Source organism: Maylandia zebra, linkage group LG3 (genome assembly GCF_041146795.1).
Source record: "Maylandia zebra isolate NMK-2024a linkage group LG3, Mzebra_GT3a, whole genome shotgun sequence".
Classification (NCBI taxonomy): Eukaryota; Metazoa; Chordata; class Actinopteri; order Cichliformes; family Cichlidae; genus Maylandia; species Maylandia zebra.
Window position 1 is genome coordinate 24,072,524 of NC_135169.1, and position 12,736 is coordinate 24,085,259.

General features: G+C 39.9%; 1 protein-coding gene across 1 annotated transcript; it reads right to left on the bottom strand.

The window, feature by feature from the left end:
* Positions 1–1,038: 1,038 nt before the first annotated feature.
* Positions 1,039–8,998, bottom strand: LOC101464319 (uncharacterized). The gene is made up of 3 exons (XM_004575526.4): positions 8,623–8,998; positions 8,007–8,084; positions 1,039–3,870 (listed from the first exon to the last, which is right to left on the bottom strand). Exon 3 carries the CDS (start codon positions 3,860–3,862, stop codon positions 2,759–2,761), a length of 1,104 nt encoding a protein of 367 aa, XP_004575583.3. The 5' UTR covers positions 3,863–3,870; positions 8,007–8,084; positions 8,623–8,998; the 3' UTR covers positions 1,039–2,758.
* Between the last annotated feature and the right edge of the window lie 3,738 nt (positions 8,999–12,736).

A 12,736-nucleotide genomic window follows, 5' to 3' on the forward strand; every position in this document is an offset into this window, starting at 1 on the left:
ACGGGATTATTTTTTAAAACGAAAACGGAAAATCTCCGTTTTCAAAAATACCCGTGTACGTGTGGACGTAGCCTCAGTCTCTGACTGGAAGCGCTAATTCGTCATTCGGCTTTTGTCAGACTAAAGTAACTGTTAAAATTGTTTGAAAAGCTCAGCTATACAACAAGGAGAGATTGAGAATTTCCTTTTAGTTCTCAGTTTATTTGATATTGACAAAAGTTAGTCAGTTTTGTCTGTTCTTCTGTAAAACAAACTAAGATTTATTTTTAGAATTAATACTTTATTTCTAAGTGGAATTGACAATTTAGTCTGTTTCGTTTGTTCTATTTTGAAACTTAAACGCTTTAGCGGCTGCCTTTTGTGTAGTTTGCAATATTTGCCTTTATTTATCTGAAAAAGTCTCATGTTCCTTAAGTACATCTACCCTGTTGAACTTATTATGGGAAATAAATATTTAAATAAAAACAAGCTGCTGATTATTTCACATTTTACTTGTGAGCAACGGCACATTTAAATCTTACAAATATAGTTATTTGGCTTATATCGTGATAGATATCGTTATCGCCTGAAATGAAAAAAACATATCGTGATATGAAAAAATCTCATATCGCCCAGCTCTACAATAGTGTATGCAGTAGTGTAGCGAGGAATTCCCAGACCTCTACATTGGATAGACCAAACAACCACTTCATAAATGCATGTCACAACATAGAAGAGCCACCTCAATGGAACAAGATTAGGCTGTCCATCTGCATCTAAAGGACAAAGGTCACTCGAGGATGCCAATGTTCACATTTTGGACAGAGAAGACAGATGGTTTGAAAGAGGAGTGAAAGAAGCCACCTACGTCCACTGTGAATAATTATCTTTGAACAGAAGAGATGGTTTACGACACCAACTGTCTGCCATTTCTAATCCAATTTTGAGATCCCTTGCCAGACGCCTTAACAACCACGGTCAGAATACGGTCCTCTCAAGTTAGTATTGTCATGATGGTACTGAGTGACAGACAGAAGAAAGGACTCACAGACAGGGAAATAAACGCAAAGAGGCAGATTTATTGTTGTAGCAAAAAAATACTCTCAAACACCAAAACATACAAAAATACTAATAAACAAAACCACACACATACACAACCCAAGAACTGGAGGTTTCATTAGGAACATAATAATGATGAAACAAGAATAGGTATGTCCCAACTGCTGAACACAGAAACTAAAACTAAGAAACTAAGCTGGGAAAAGGGCAAACTGGGAAGACAGAAGAGCAACACCAAACGCAGTTCAGACACAAGCATTTCATTGCATATCGTAGTTTGTATGACTGTGCATGTGGCGAATAAAATTAAAACTTGAAAGTAAAACAAACTTGGAGAAAAGGTTGATAAAACAATGTGAAAAAGAGGGTGTCAGGTTTATATTGTTGATTGTCATTTATGCTTAGAAATATTTACTCATATATGCTTAAGAGTTTATAGTCGATGTCATATTGATAGGGGTCTGATCCTTAGTAGTCTACAAGGCTTTGTGTGCATTCCAGAGTGTTCTGGCATTCACACCCACATCCTGGGAGCATGGGAGAGGTCGTACCTTCTTTTATTGTTTCATGGTAGGATAAACACATCTATATCTGTTTTAGTATAAGTGCCTTATGTTTAGATGGACTGCTGGACTTCCAGACCAGCAGGTTTAGGGAAGTCGTTTATGGGGTCACATTCTGACCCCACACACACACATACTTACACACACACATACCTACTCACACACACACAGACAGTACTCTTTGTTCACATATATACCTACGTAAGACGTCATGTGTTAATGAGCCTATGTATATTCATGTAACCTCAATAAAAGAGCAGTGTTACGAGGGAGCAGACGAGAGCAACTGGAGTCGGGCGAAGGAATGGCGCTTGTCCAGTTCTCTCCCGTGCACAAGAATCATAAAGAACTTTACCTGCTTGTGTCTTGAACGTTCCAGCAAATAGGTTTATGCTACAAACCTATCAGAGGGAAGATATGATAACAGAACCTAAAGACTAGAAATTACAAATATTACATAAAGCAGAAGAACAAATACAAGAACAGAAATAGAAATAAACACTAAATATTACAATATTCAATAAAACTGAAGCTAGAAACCGCCAATGCCCCAAAGCACAAAACACTGGGTCAAGACCCAGTACTATGACAGTTATAGGAGTCTGCAATCTTAAACTTAACCTCCTAGGACATGGCATCCACATATGTGGACATCACATTTTGGGTTATTTAGACCAAAATACTAAATTTTGCTTTACAAGGGCCTGATATCCACTTACGAGGACATTATACTGCTACTGTTCTATCAAAATTGTAAATGAATATCCTCATATGTGGCTCTTATTTTTCTTAAAAACAAAAATAAGGTAAAAAAAGAAAAAAAAATCTGGTAATTCTTTCTTTTGATGTTCTTGGGCCCCAATATGCCCAAATATCAAAGAGAAATTAAAAATGCATGCCGTGGAAGAGTTCGGGTCTTAGGAGGTTAAGATGATTGACCAGGACGTCCAAAAGAACTTTGTCAGAGCAATGTCACATTGGTCTGCCAGTTTTGTCATAGCACGACATATAGTGTGGATTTTCTGATGACTCAATAATATTTGTTATAAATGAAAGACTTTCCACAAATTTCACAATTACCATAATTCAACACACACTATAATTGCAGTGTGAACGATCAGATTTTTTTTGAATGTGTACATAGAAGTAACAGCCTTTTAGCACTGACTGCTTAAAAATGAATTAACTCCAGTGTGGATTAGTTGATGATTTCTTAAAGTATCCATGCGACCAAAACCCTTTCCACACTGACAACAGACAAATGGTTTAATGCCAGTGTGGATGGCCTGATGTTCTTTTAAGGTTGTATGCAGAGTAAAAGATTTTCCACACTGATCACAGATGAATGGTTTCAATCCAGTGTGGATGAGCTGATGTTTTTTTAAGCTGCCACTCTGAGTGAAAGCCCTGTCACATTGATCACAGCTGAATGGTTTAAATCCAGTGTGAGCGAGCCGATGTTGTTTTAAGTTGCCATTCTCAGTGAAGGTCTTTCCACACTGATCACAACTAAATGCTTTCAATCCAGTGTGGATGAGCTGATGTCTTTTTAAGCTTCCACTTTGAGTGAAAGCCCTGCCACATTGATCACATCTGAATGGTTTAAATCCAGTGTGGATGAGCTGATGTTTTTTTAAACTGCCACTCTGAGTGAAAGCCCTGTCACATTGATCACAGCTGAATGGTTTAAATCCAGTGTGAGCGAGCTGATGTTGTTTTAAATTGCCATTTACAGTAAAAGACATTCCACACTGATCACAGCTGAATGCTTTTAATCCAGTGTGGATGAGCTGATGTTTTTTTAACTTGCTATTATGAGTGAAAGCCTGTCCACACTGATCGCAACTGAATGGTTTAATGCCAGTGTGAACGAGTTGATGTCTTTTTAATTTGCCATTGTCAGAAAAAGACATTCCACACAGATCACAGCTGAATGGTTTAAATCCAGTGTGGATGAGCTGATGTTTTTTTAAGCTGCTACTCTGAGTGAAAGCCCTTCCACACTGATCACAGCTGAATGGTTTAATGCCAGTGTGGACGAGCTGATGTATTTTTAAACTGCTATTACGAGTAAAAGCCTTTCCACACTGATCGCATGTAAGGCTTCTGTTCCCACTGTCAATGCGCTGTCGTCTTCTGGCCTGCTTCATAGTGGTAGAAGTCTTCTCCACAGGGATCACAACAGGTTCATCTTTACTTGCAGGAACTGGTTGGGTTATGTTGCAATCATCAATGGACCGAGGTTTCGACATGCTTTCCATTCTTTCGCCTACAATGACAAAGAACCAAAACAGTCACATGCAGTTATGGAACGACCAAACCTACAAAGTGTACATATGACGCCACATTGCATTCTTAGAACCTTACTTCAAATTAAGACCATACTTCCAAGAAAGAAAATCCACATATGCATTTACGCATCTATATACATCTACATACTTATATACAGACGTGGACAAAATTGTTGGTACCCTTCGGTCAATGTAAGAAAAACTCACAATGGTCAAAAATAACTTTAATCTGACAAAAGTAATAATAAAGTTTTTTTTTTTATAAATCTTAACCAGTGAAAGTCAGCTGAATTACTTTAAAAAATAAATGCATGAAACAGGCCTGGACAAAAATAATGGTACCCTTAGAAAAAAATGAAAATAATGTGACCAAAGGGACATGTTAATCCATGGTGTGTCCAATCTTGTAATCAGTCAGTGGGCCTATATATAGGACTCAGTGTGTTGATTGATGACATGGTGTGTATCCCACTCACCATGGACCAGAGGAAGCAAAGGAAAGAGTTGTCTCAGGAGATTAGAAAGAAAATCATAGACAGGCATGTTAAAGGTAAAGCCTATAAGACAACCTCCAAGCAGCTAGATGTTCCTGTGACTACACTTGCACATATTATTCAGAAATTGCAGATCCATTGTACCGTAGCAAACCTCCCTGGACATGGCCGCAGGAGGAAAATTGATGACAGATCAAAGAGACGGATAATCTCAATGGTAACAAAAGAGCCAAGAAAGGCTTCTAAAGAGATCCAAGCTAAAATTCATACTCAAGGAACATCAGTGTCAGGTCACACCACCTGTCATTGTTTGAGCCAAATTGGGCTACATGGGAGACAACCAAAGAGGACTCCATTGTTGAAAACAAATTATAAAAAAGCCAGACTGGAATATATCAAACTACATGTTGACAAGCAACAAAGCTTCTGGGAGAATGTCCTCTGGACAGATGAGACAAAAATTGAACTTTTTGTCAAGGCACATCAGCTCGATGTTCACTGACAGAAAAATGAAGCATATCAAGAAAAGAACACTGTCCCAACTGTGAAACATGGGGGAGGCTCGGTTATGTTCTGGGGCTGCTTTGCTGCATCTGGCACAGGGTATCTTGAATCTGTGCAGGGTACAATGAAATCTCAAGAATATCAAGGGATTCTGGAGAGAAATGTGCTGGCCAGTGTCAGAAGGCTTGGTCTCAGTCGCAGGTCATTTGTCTTACAGTAGGACAATGACCCAAAACACACAAACACCCAAGAATGGCAAAGAAGGAAACATTGGACTATTTTGAAGTGGACTTCTATGAGCCCTGACCTCAATCCTATTGAGCATCTTTGGAAGGAGCTGAAACATGCAGTCTGGAAACGGCGCCCTTCAAGTGGGCCAAAATACCTGCTGAGAGGTGCAGAAGTCTCATTGACAGTTACAGGAATCGTTTGATTGCAGTGATTGAGTCAAAAGGTTGTGCTGCAAAATATTAAGTTGTGGGTACCATCATTTTTGTCTTGGCCTGTTTCATGAATTTATTTTTTAAATAATTCAGTTGAAGCATAGTTGAAAAGCAATATCTGACTTTCATTGGTTAAGATTTATAGAATTTTTATTTATTATTACTTTTGTCAGATTAAAGTTATTTCTGTGACCATTGTGAGATTTTCTTTCATTGACCAAAGGGTACCAACAATTTTTTCCATGTCTGTATACCAGATGCTGATGTTTACTTTCCTTTTGTCATTTATGTTGGAAGTGATAACAGAGCTGTTAATTTGGTTCACAAATCCCTCAGTCAGAACATTTATTATATTTAGATGGAAGCAAGTGAGTTAACTCCTTGGTAACTTCTAACTAAGTTAAATGTCATAAATTCCGTGTTCATGGATGTTAAACTTAATTGTTACACCTGGTAGAACAGCCACACTCATCTTTTTATTGATGGTGAAAGAATTTAGACAGTTTTTCAGCTCTCAGTAAGGCTGCAGTGGTCATTTGACTTTGGGACCTGCACCAGAGTTTGGGCCCAGACATGGCTAATGACATCAGACATAAAGACTGGATAGTGCTGGTCTACCAAGTCATAACCAGGTCACTAATAGGCAAGTTAATTAATACAGTTGATACACTTTAAAAAACAAAACAGGTTAGCTGAACGAAAGCACTTATACTGCGGACAACCAATACATGTCATCGTCCCAAAAAACATGGCCGCTCCAACGGCTTCAAAATAGTTTTAAACAACAAAGATTTAATGAATAACAAAAAAAAAAAAAAAATTGTAGTTATTCTCAAGTATGTTTTTTGTGTAGTGGAGATAATTTGTAACATATTTTGAGTAACTTGTCATAATAGTCGGGTTTCCTTTTAATGAAAGCAGGTTGAGAACCTGACCTGGTAAACTAACTGAATAATGACCTCATTGAATTGAGCTGTTTCTGTGGAATGACTCGTTCTGAAAACTGATGAGTACATACCATAAATATACATTTTTAAATATAAACAATGTTTTACAAGTATTTCACAGACAAATGAACAATTACAAACAAGTCATTAATAGCGATGGGTATCAAAACCCAGTTCTTGTTGAGAACTGGTTACCACTGTTTCAATTCCTTGGAATTGTTTGCCATTTTTGCAAACGATTCCATTATTGATTCCAGTCGCCCCGAATGACGTCACCATGTTGCGGAGCGTCATTTACCTGGCAGGAATCACCGCGCCTAAGCGGCTCAAACGCTCAAAAGTTTGGTTATACTTTACGAGAACGGATGACAACAGGGCAACTTGCAATACTTGCAAAGTAGATATTTCATTTAGAAATAGTTAGCTAGTTTAGTGTTTTCTGTTAATTTATGTTGTAAATTTATGTTGCATGTAGCACCTTGGTTCCTGGAGGAACGTTGTTTCGCCTCACTGTGTACTGTTAAACTGTATATGGTTGAAGTGACAATAAAGCCAACTTGACTTGACTTGAGGAGGAAACACTACGAATATGCAAAAGCATTTGCTCACAAAACACGCGATGACCTTAAATCAGGGCTGCCCAATCCCGGTCCTCGAGAGCTACTATCCTGCAGATTTTAGATGCATCCCTACTCCAACACAGCTGAATCACATGGTTTGATTACCTCTTCAGCATGCCATCGTGTTTGGCAAAGGCCTGATAACAAGCCATTCATTTGATTCGGGTGTGTGGGAACAAGGATGCATCTAAAAGCTGCAGGACGGTAGCTCTCGAGGACCGGGATTGGGCACCCCTGTCTTAAATGAATGTCGTGGTTTTAATTCCGCTCCAGACTCGTGAATCTCAACCCAGCAGCGGTAAAGTTTGCACGTCCTCTCCCGTTAATACGGCAGGTAAATAATCAACTAACAGTGCATATTATGTTAGCGCGATCTGCCTTATTACAAAACCTGCCATTACTGTGCATTTAGGTGACCATGATGAGAGAGACAGAGTCTGGCTCAGATGCTGGCAGTTCTCACTGCAGTCTACCGGTAGCGTCTCCTTTCAGGCCAGGATAGACGAATGTCACCGAGCTGTGACTAAGTTTGTGGTAAAAGGCTTGAACCCATTTGCCACAGCAGATGCCCCCAATTTTCGGTATGTGAATGTGTTTAATTGTAGGCAGGGACATTACTGGATATTCTTGTGTAATTGCTACAGAAGAATATTTATTTTATTATTTTACATTTACAATTTTTTTTCCTGGGGACCCTGTGCCCATTGAAAAGCCGTAGGCTGTGGATCTCTTATCTCACTGTTGGGTTTGTAAGGCCGTGTTACTCCTAAATTTCTATCTTGTTCAAAGAGAAGATATAAAACAAAGTTCTAAGCTAATCGACCTTAGTGTTCTCCTTTTTTAAAAAGAATCGATAAAGAATCGAATCGTTAAACAGAATCGAAAATGGAATCGGAATCGTGAAAATCTTATCAATACCCATCCCTAGTCATTAAGATATTCTAGTTGCTTTACGAAATTTTTCTTCAGCAGTGATCTGTCTCTCATTTGGGAAAGACAGGCAAAATGTCAGTGTGTACAGAATTAGATGTTATTATTATTAATAATAATCAAAATAATTACAGATTAATGTCTGTAGAATAATGTTGGTGATTTTTCTTTGTCACCTTTGATGAAGAACCAATGTTTCTGACTACAGGTGCTGAGATGCTGCTCCAGCAGACTCTTCGCCTCCTGCCAGTCACCTGCGACAGCAAAAAGATTTTTATTTTTTAATCCAGTTAAAATTATTGTAGGGCACTACTGCAGACCATTGTATTGTGTAGCATTATTGTGCCTCATAGGTTCAGCACCAACATCAGAATCAGAAAAACCTTATTAATCCCAGAGGAAAACTAAGTTGTCATAGCAGGAAATATACAACAAACAACATGCACTCACTGAGCTTACGAAGACAGGGAGCTGCTACAACAGCCTGCCGCTAGAACAGCGTCATCTTAAAAGACACATTACTGGTTGGTGATTCTGTTATTAAATGTTGAGTCTGTTGTATTCTATCCACCTCATCAAATCATAATACTCAGTACAACATCTTTATTTGAAGGAAAACAAATAGCTGAACACAAACGATTAAAAAAAAAACAAGGTCCTGCTGGAAGCTCCAAGCAGACAAAATGACAGGGGCTGAACGGAACGTACAGCCGAAAACAAAATTAGCTAAGAGAGAGAAACCCTGTAGACAGTTATCGAGTGAGGCAACTAATATGATTATAATGTACTCACCCTCGACCCCCTCTCAGAATAACCCGAACTAAAGATACCCCAGCGGAGAAGGCCGGCTTTGTAGTTGGACTAGGACTAGTAAAGACAGCTGGCTCACTCTCCTCCCATGTTAATGGCTACCTTGCAAAGAGACCAAGCTGTCCGAGCTACGAGAGCGTATATGTTTCCAATTACGCATGAGAAACAGAAACGTGATCTGCCGGAGACCAGAGGGGCAGCAGTAAGGAAGCTCAGTACAGCCCACACAATATTTGCCTCAGTCGGCTTGAAAAAAACCTCAAACTCCTTGATAACAAGTATGATGACTGTGATTACACTCTTTCTTCTGAAGGCCTACTTTGTGCTCTGGGCGGGCACGCGCACTACGTCTTCTTCGTCTTTGTGGTTTGTCGGCGGTTGGCAACAAACGTTGGCAAACAAGGATGTGGTGCAATACCGCCACCAACTGGTTTGGAGTTTGTTCATGATTCGCTCATACCAAATAATAACACTAATAAAAAAAAATAAAAATAAAAATAAATAGATGAATACTACCGCATATACCACCCCGCGCACTGTCTGTTCAGCCTCCTGCCCTCTGGAAAGAGATACAGAAGTCTCCACTCCCGCACTACCAGGCTCACCAACAGCTTCATCCACCAGGCTGTGAGACTGCTGAACTCTCTTCCCTCCCGACTCCCAGCCAGCAGAATCACCAGATTGGCAGAAGTATAGGAAGACAGATTGGACTCTACTCCCCCTCACCCACGCACACTCTCCAGCAAGGAAACACTCTCTGAACCGGGAACTGAAAACATTCCTGACTTGCATTGCAATTGCACACACCTGCAGCTATATATATATTTTTGGTATTTCTTTTGGCACTGTTTATATTATTTATATTATTATATTACTATTTATTACTTTATTGTTAGGGCTGTTTTTTTTTTTTTTTTTTTTTTGTGCATCTGCACCTTATTGTTGTCAATGTCTACGCATGGGACAGTGTGAAACGTAATTTCAATTCCTTTGTATGGCAAGTACATTTGAAGAAATTGACAAATAAAAGTATTCTATTCTATTCTATTCTATATATACATCCTCGTATCCTTCCATACAAATCAGCCTGTTTTAGAAACAGGCTAATAAAGCCCCCAAAAACTTTCACATCTGGATTTCCTTTTCAAAAATCCTTTATATCTTGCTTAATCTTGTTTCCCCCCTGGTTTTAAATTATATAACTTCTTTCTTCCTGATCTATTTCAGAGTGCAACAGAACATGTTCTATGTTTGTCATTTATTCCACAGCGACTACATTTCCCCCCTTGATGTATCCCTGTAATGAATAGTTTACAGTTTAACCCAGTGTGTCCAAAAATGAATCTCCTCTCTCCTGGTGCTCTCTGTACTTCTTATGTGTCCTGTTTTCCTTTGAATAGAATAAAACCACCCCCTTGTCCTCTCCTCCTCCCACCGCTACCATCTTTTCCTCATTTTCTGTGAATTATCATGCTCTCCATTTCTGCTTTGCTAATACTGATATTTAAATGTATCTGATCTCCTTTAACAGTATGTTTTGCAATTTTATCTGCCAATTTTATCAGCTTTGTTATTATTTTTATAATTATGTATTATACTGACAATTTCATTCACACAGCATTCTATATAAAACAGCAAGTATATGTAAACTATCAATTCCTTTCTGCTTAGGCGATTGTGGCTCAAGAGTTGGGAGTTTGTCTTGTAATCAGAAGGTTGCGGGTTCGAGCCCCGGCTTGGACAGTCTTGGTCATTGTGTCCTTGGGCAAGACACTTCACCCGTTGCCTATGGTGGTGGTCAGAGGGCCCGGTGGCGCCAGTGTCTGGCAGCCTTGCCTCTGTCAGTGCGCCCCAGGGCAGCTGTGGCTATAATGTAGCTTGCTATCGTGAATGTGTGTGTGAATGGGTGAATGACTGAATGTAGTGTAAAGTGCTTTGGGGTCCTATGGACTAGAAAAGCGCTATACAAATGCAGGTCATTTACCATTACCATTTACCATCAGATGATATCAGCTCAGCACATAAGCAAATCACAGAAGAATGGGGCATAACTGAGAAGGTGATTGCAGTTGTCACAGACAATGGTGCAAATATAGCTGCTGCAGTTCATAAAGCTGGATGGAGGCATCATACATGTTTTGCACACACACTGAATTTAGTTGTAAAAGACAGTGTCAAAGCTGTCCCAGAAGTGGTGCAGGTGCTGGAAAAATGCAGTCGTGTCCTTTTTTCACCACAGCACAAAGAAGCTCAAGGATATTCAGCAGTTGAAAATTTCAGAACACAAGCTAATTCAGTCAGTAGATACCTGCTGGAACTCTGTCTTTTACATGTTGGAGTGGATCTGTGTGCAAAATAAAGCCGTGACCACAGCCTAGCTTTTAGGGAAGAATGCATTGTGCTTAAATGTGGGAAAATTATCCCTGATTAAGGAAACAGTTGATGAAGAAGTAACACAGGAAGTTTAATCTGAAAAACATGTTTAAGTCTCCAAAATTATTCCACTTGTGTCACTCTCATGCTCCCACTCTTAACTGTAAGCTCAACACCTACTGTTGGTTCTGTCTCAGGGCCTTCTACTTCAGGGTCTATCCCGAGTCCTCCACCCGAAGGTCCTGCTGCAACAAAAGGACAGATTTTGACATGCAGGTTGTGTCAAGCCAACATCACCTGTCAGCTTTCAGTGATGTACTAATTAAAATACGCCGGTACTCAGAGGAAAACCTAATTCCCTGAAATAAAGATCCATTGGTTTGGTGGCAAGAGCATGAACAAGCCTTCCCATCCCTAAGCAGACTTGCAGTGAGATACCTAGGAATTGTTGCTTCTTCTGTACCTAAAGAGAGAATCTTTTCAAAAGCAGGAGAGGATGTGAGCAAAAAACGGTGCAGATTTAAAGGGAAAACTGTAAATATGCTTTTGTTCCTAAACAAAAACCTGTGAATAAGGGAATGTGTTACTGTCAAATGTTTTTGCTGAAATGTAAAGCCAAGATAAACGTTAAATGACATGTTTAATTATTTTGAAGGGGAGAATCTTTGGTTGCCAGTCTTGAAGAACACCAGCGCATATCCACACATGAAAGATGGAGGGTCCAGATACTTATTTTACACTTAATGGAGCACTGTGGGGAGTATTTCTTGTATATAAACTATATCAGCTATAAGGTTGTTCGTGGTTTGTGTGTGTTGTACGCACACATGCACACACATACACACAGACACACACTCTTCATTTTCATGACTATTTACATTGTAAATGCTCACTAACTGAAAAACATAGAAGTAGGCATTAAAATTTACTGCCTAATTTACTGACCTCTACATTGGAGAGACCAAACAGCCACTTCACAAGCGCATGGCACAACATAGAAGAGCCACCTCCACAGGACAAGACTCAGCAGTCCATCTGCATCTTAAGGATAAAGGACACTCTTTCGAGGATGCCAATGTTCACATTTTGGACAGAGAGGACAGATGGTTTGAAAGAGGAGTGAAAGAAGCCATCTATGTCCACTGTGAGCGACCATCTTTGAACAGAGGCAGGGGTTTACGACACCAACTCTCGGCCATCTATAATCCAGTTTTGAGATCCCTTCCCAGACGCCTTAACGCCCACTCACATCCTGGGCCATCTGATCTCAGGAATTCGCATGATAAGGTGGGGCCAGGTTTCACAATGAACTCACCCGAAACTCTGGCGGATTGGGTCCCACACCCAGTTTCACACCTTGTCTCAGGCGATTAGAGGATCATCAGGGGGTCCTTTTGTCCCTCTGTGGGGGGTTACTCCCACTAGGTTTATATCTGGGACTCTCCACCATTTGACCTTAGAACTGAAGAAGCTTCTCGGATGAGAGGTGAAACGTCTTCAAGTAACTTAAAGAAGTCCAGACGCTTTTCTTTGCAAACTCCTTCGACTTTCTAGCAGTCCTTCACAAACAAGGAACAGTCTGACTGTTCTCTCCATCTGTCAGCTGCTGCTGGCTCTTCCTCCTCCTCTTCCCCACACTGCTGAGCCCGGGGTCTTTTGGAGTGTAATTTGTTTCATAGTTAGATACCTGACTGCCAACTAGGGATGGGTACCGGTATCCGGT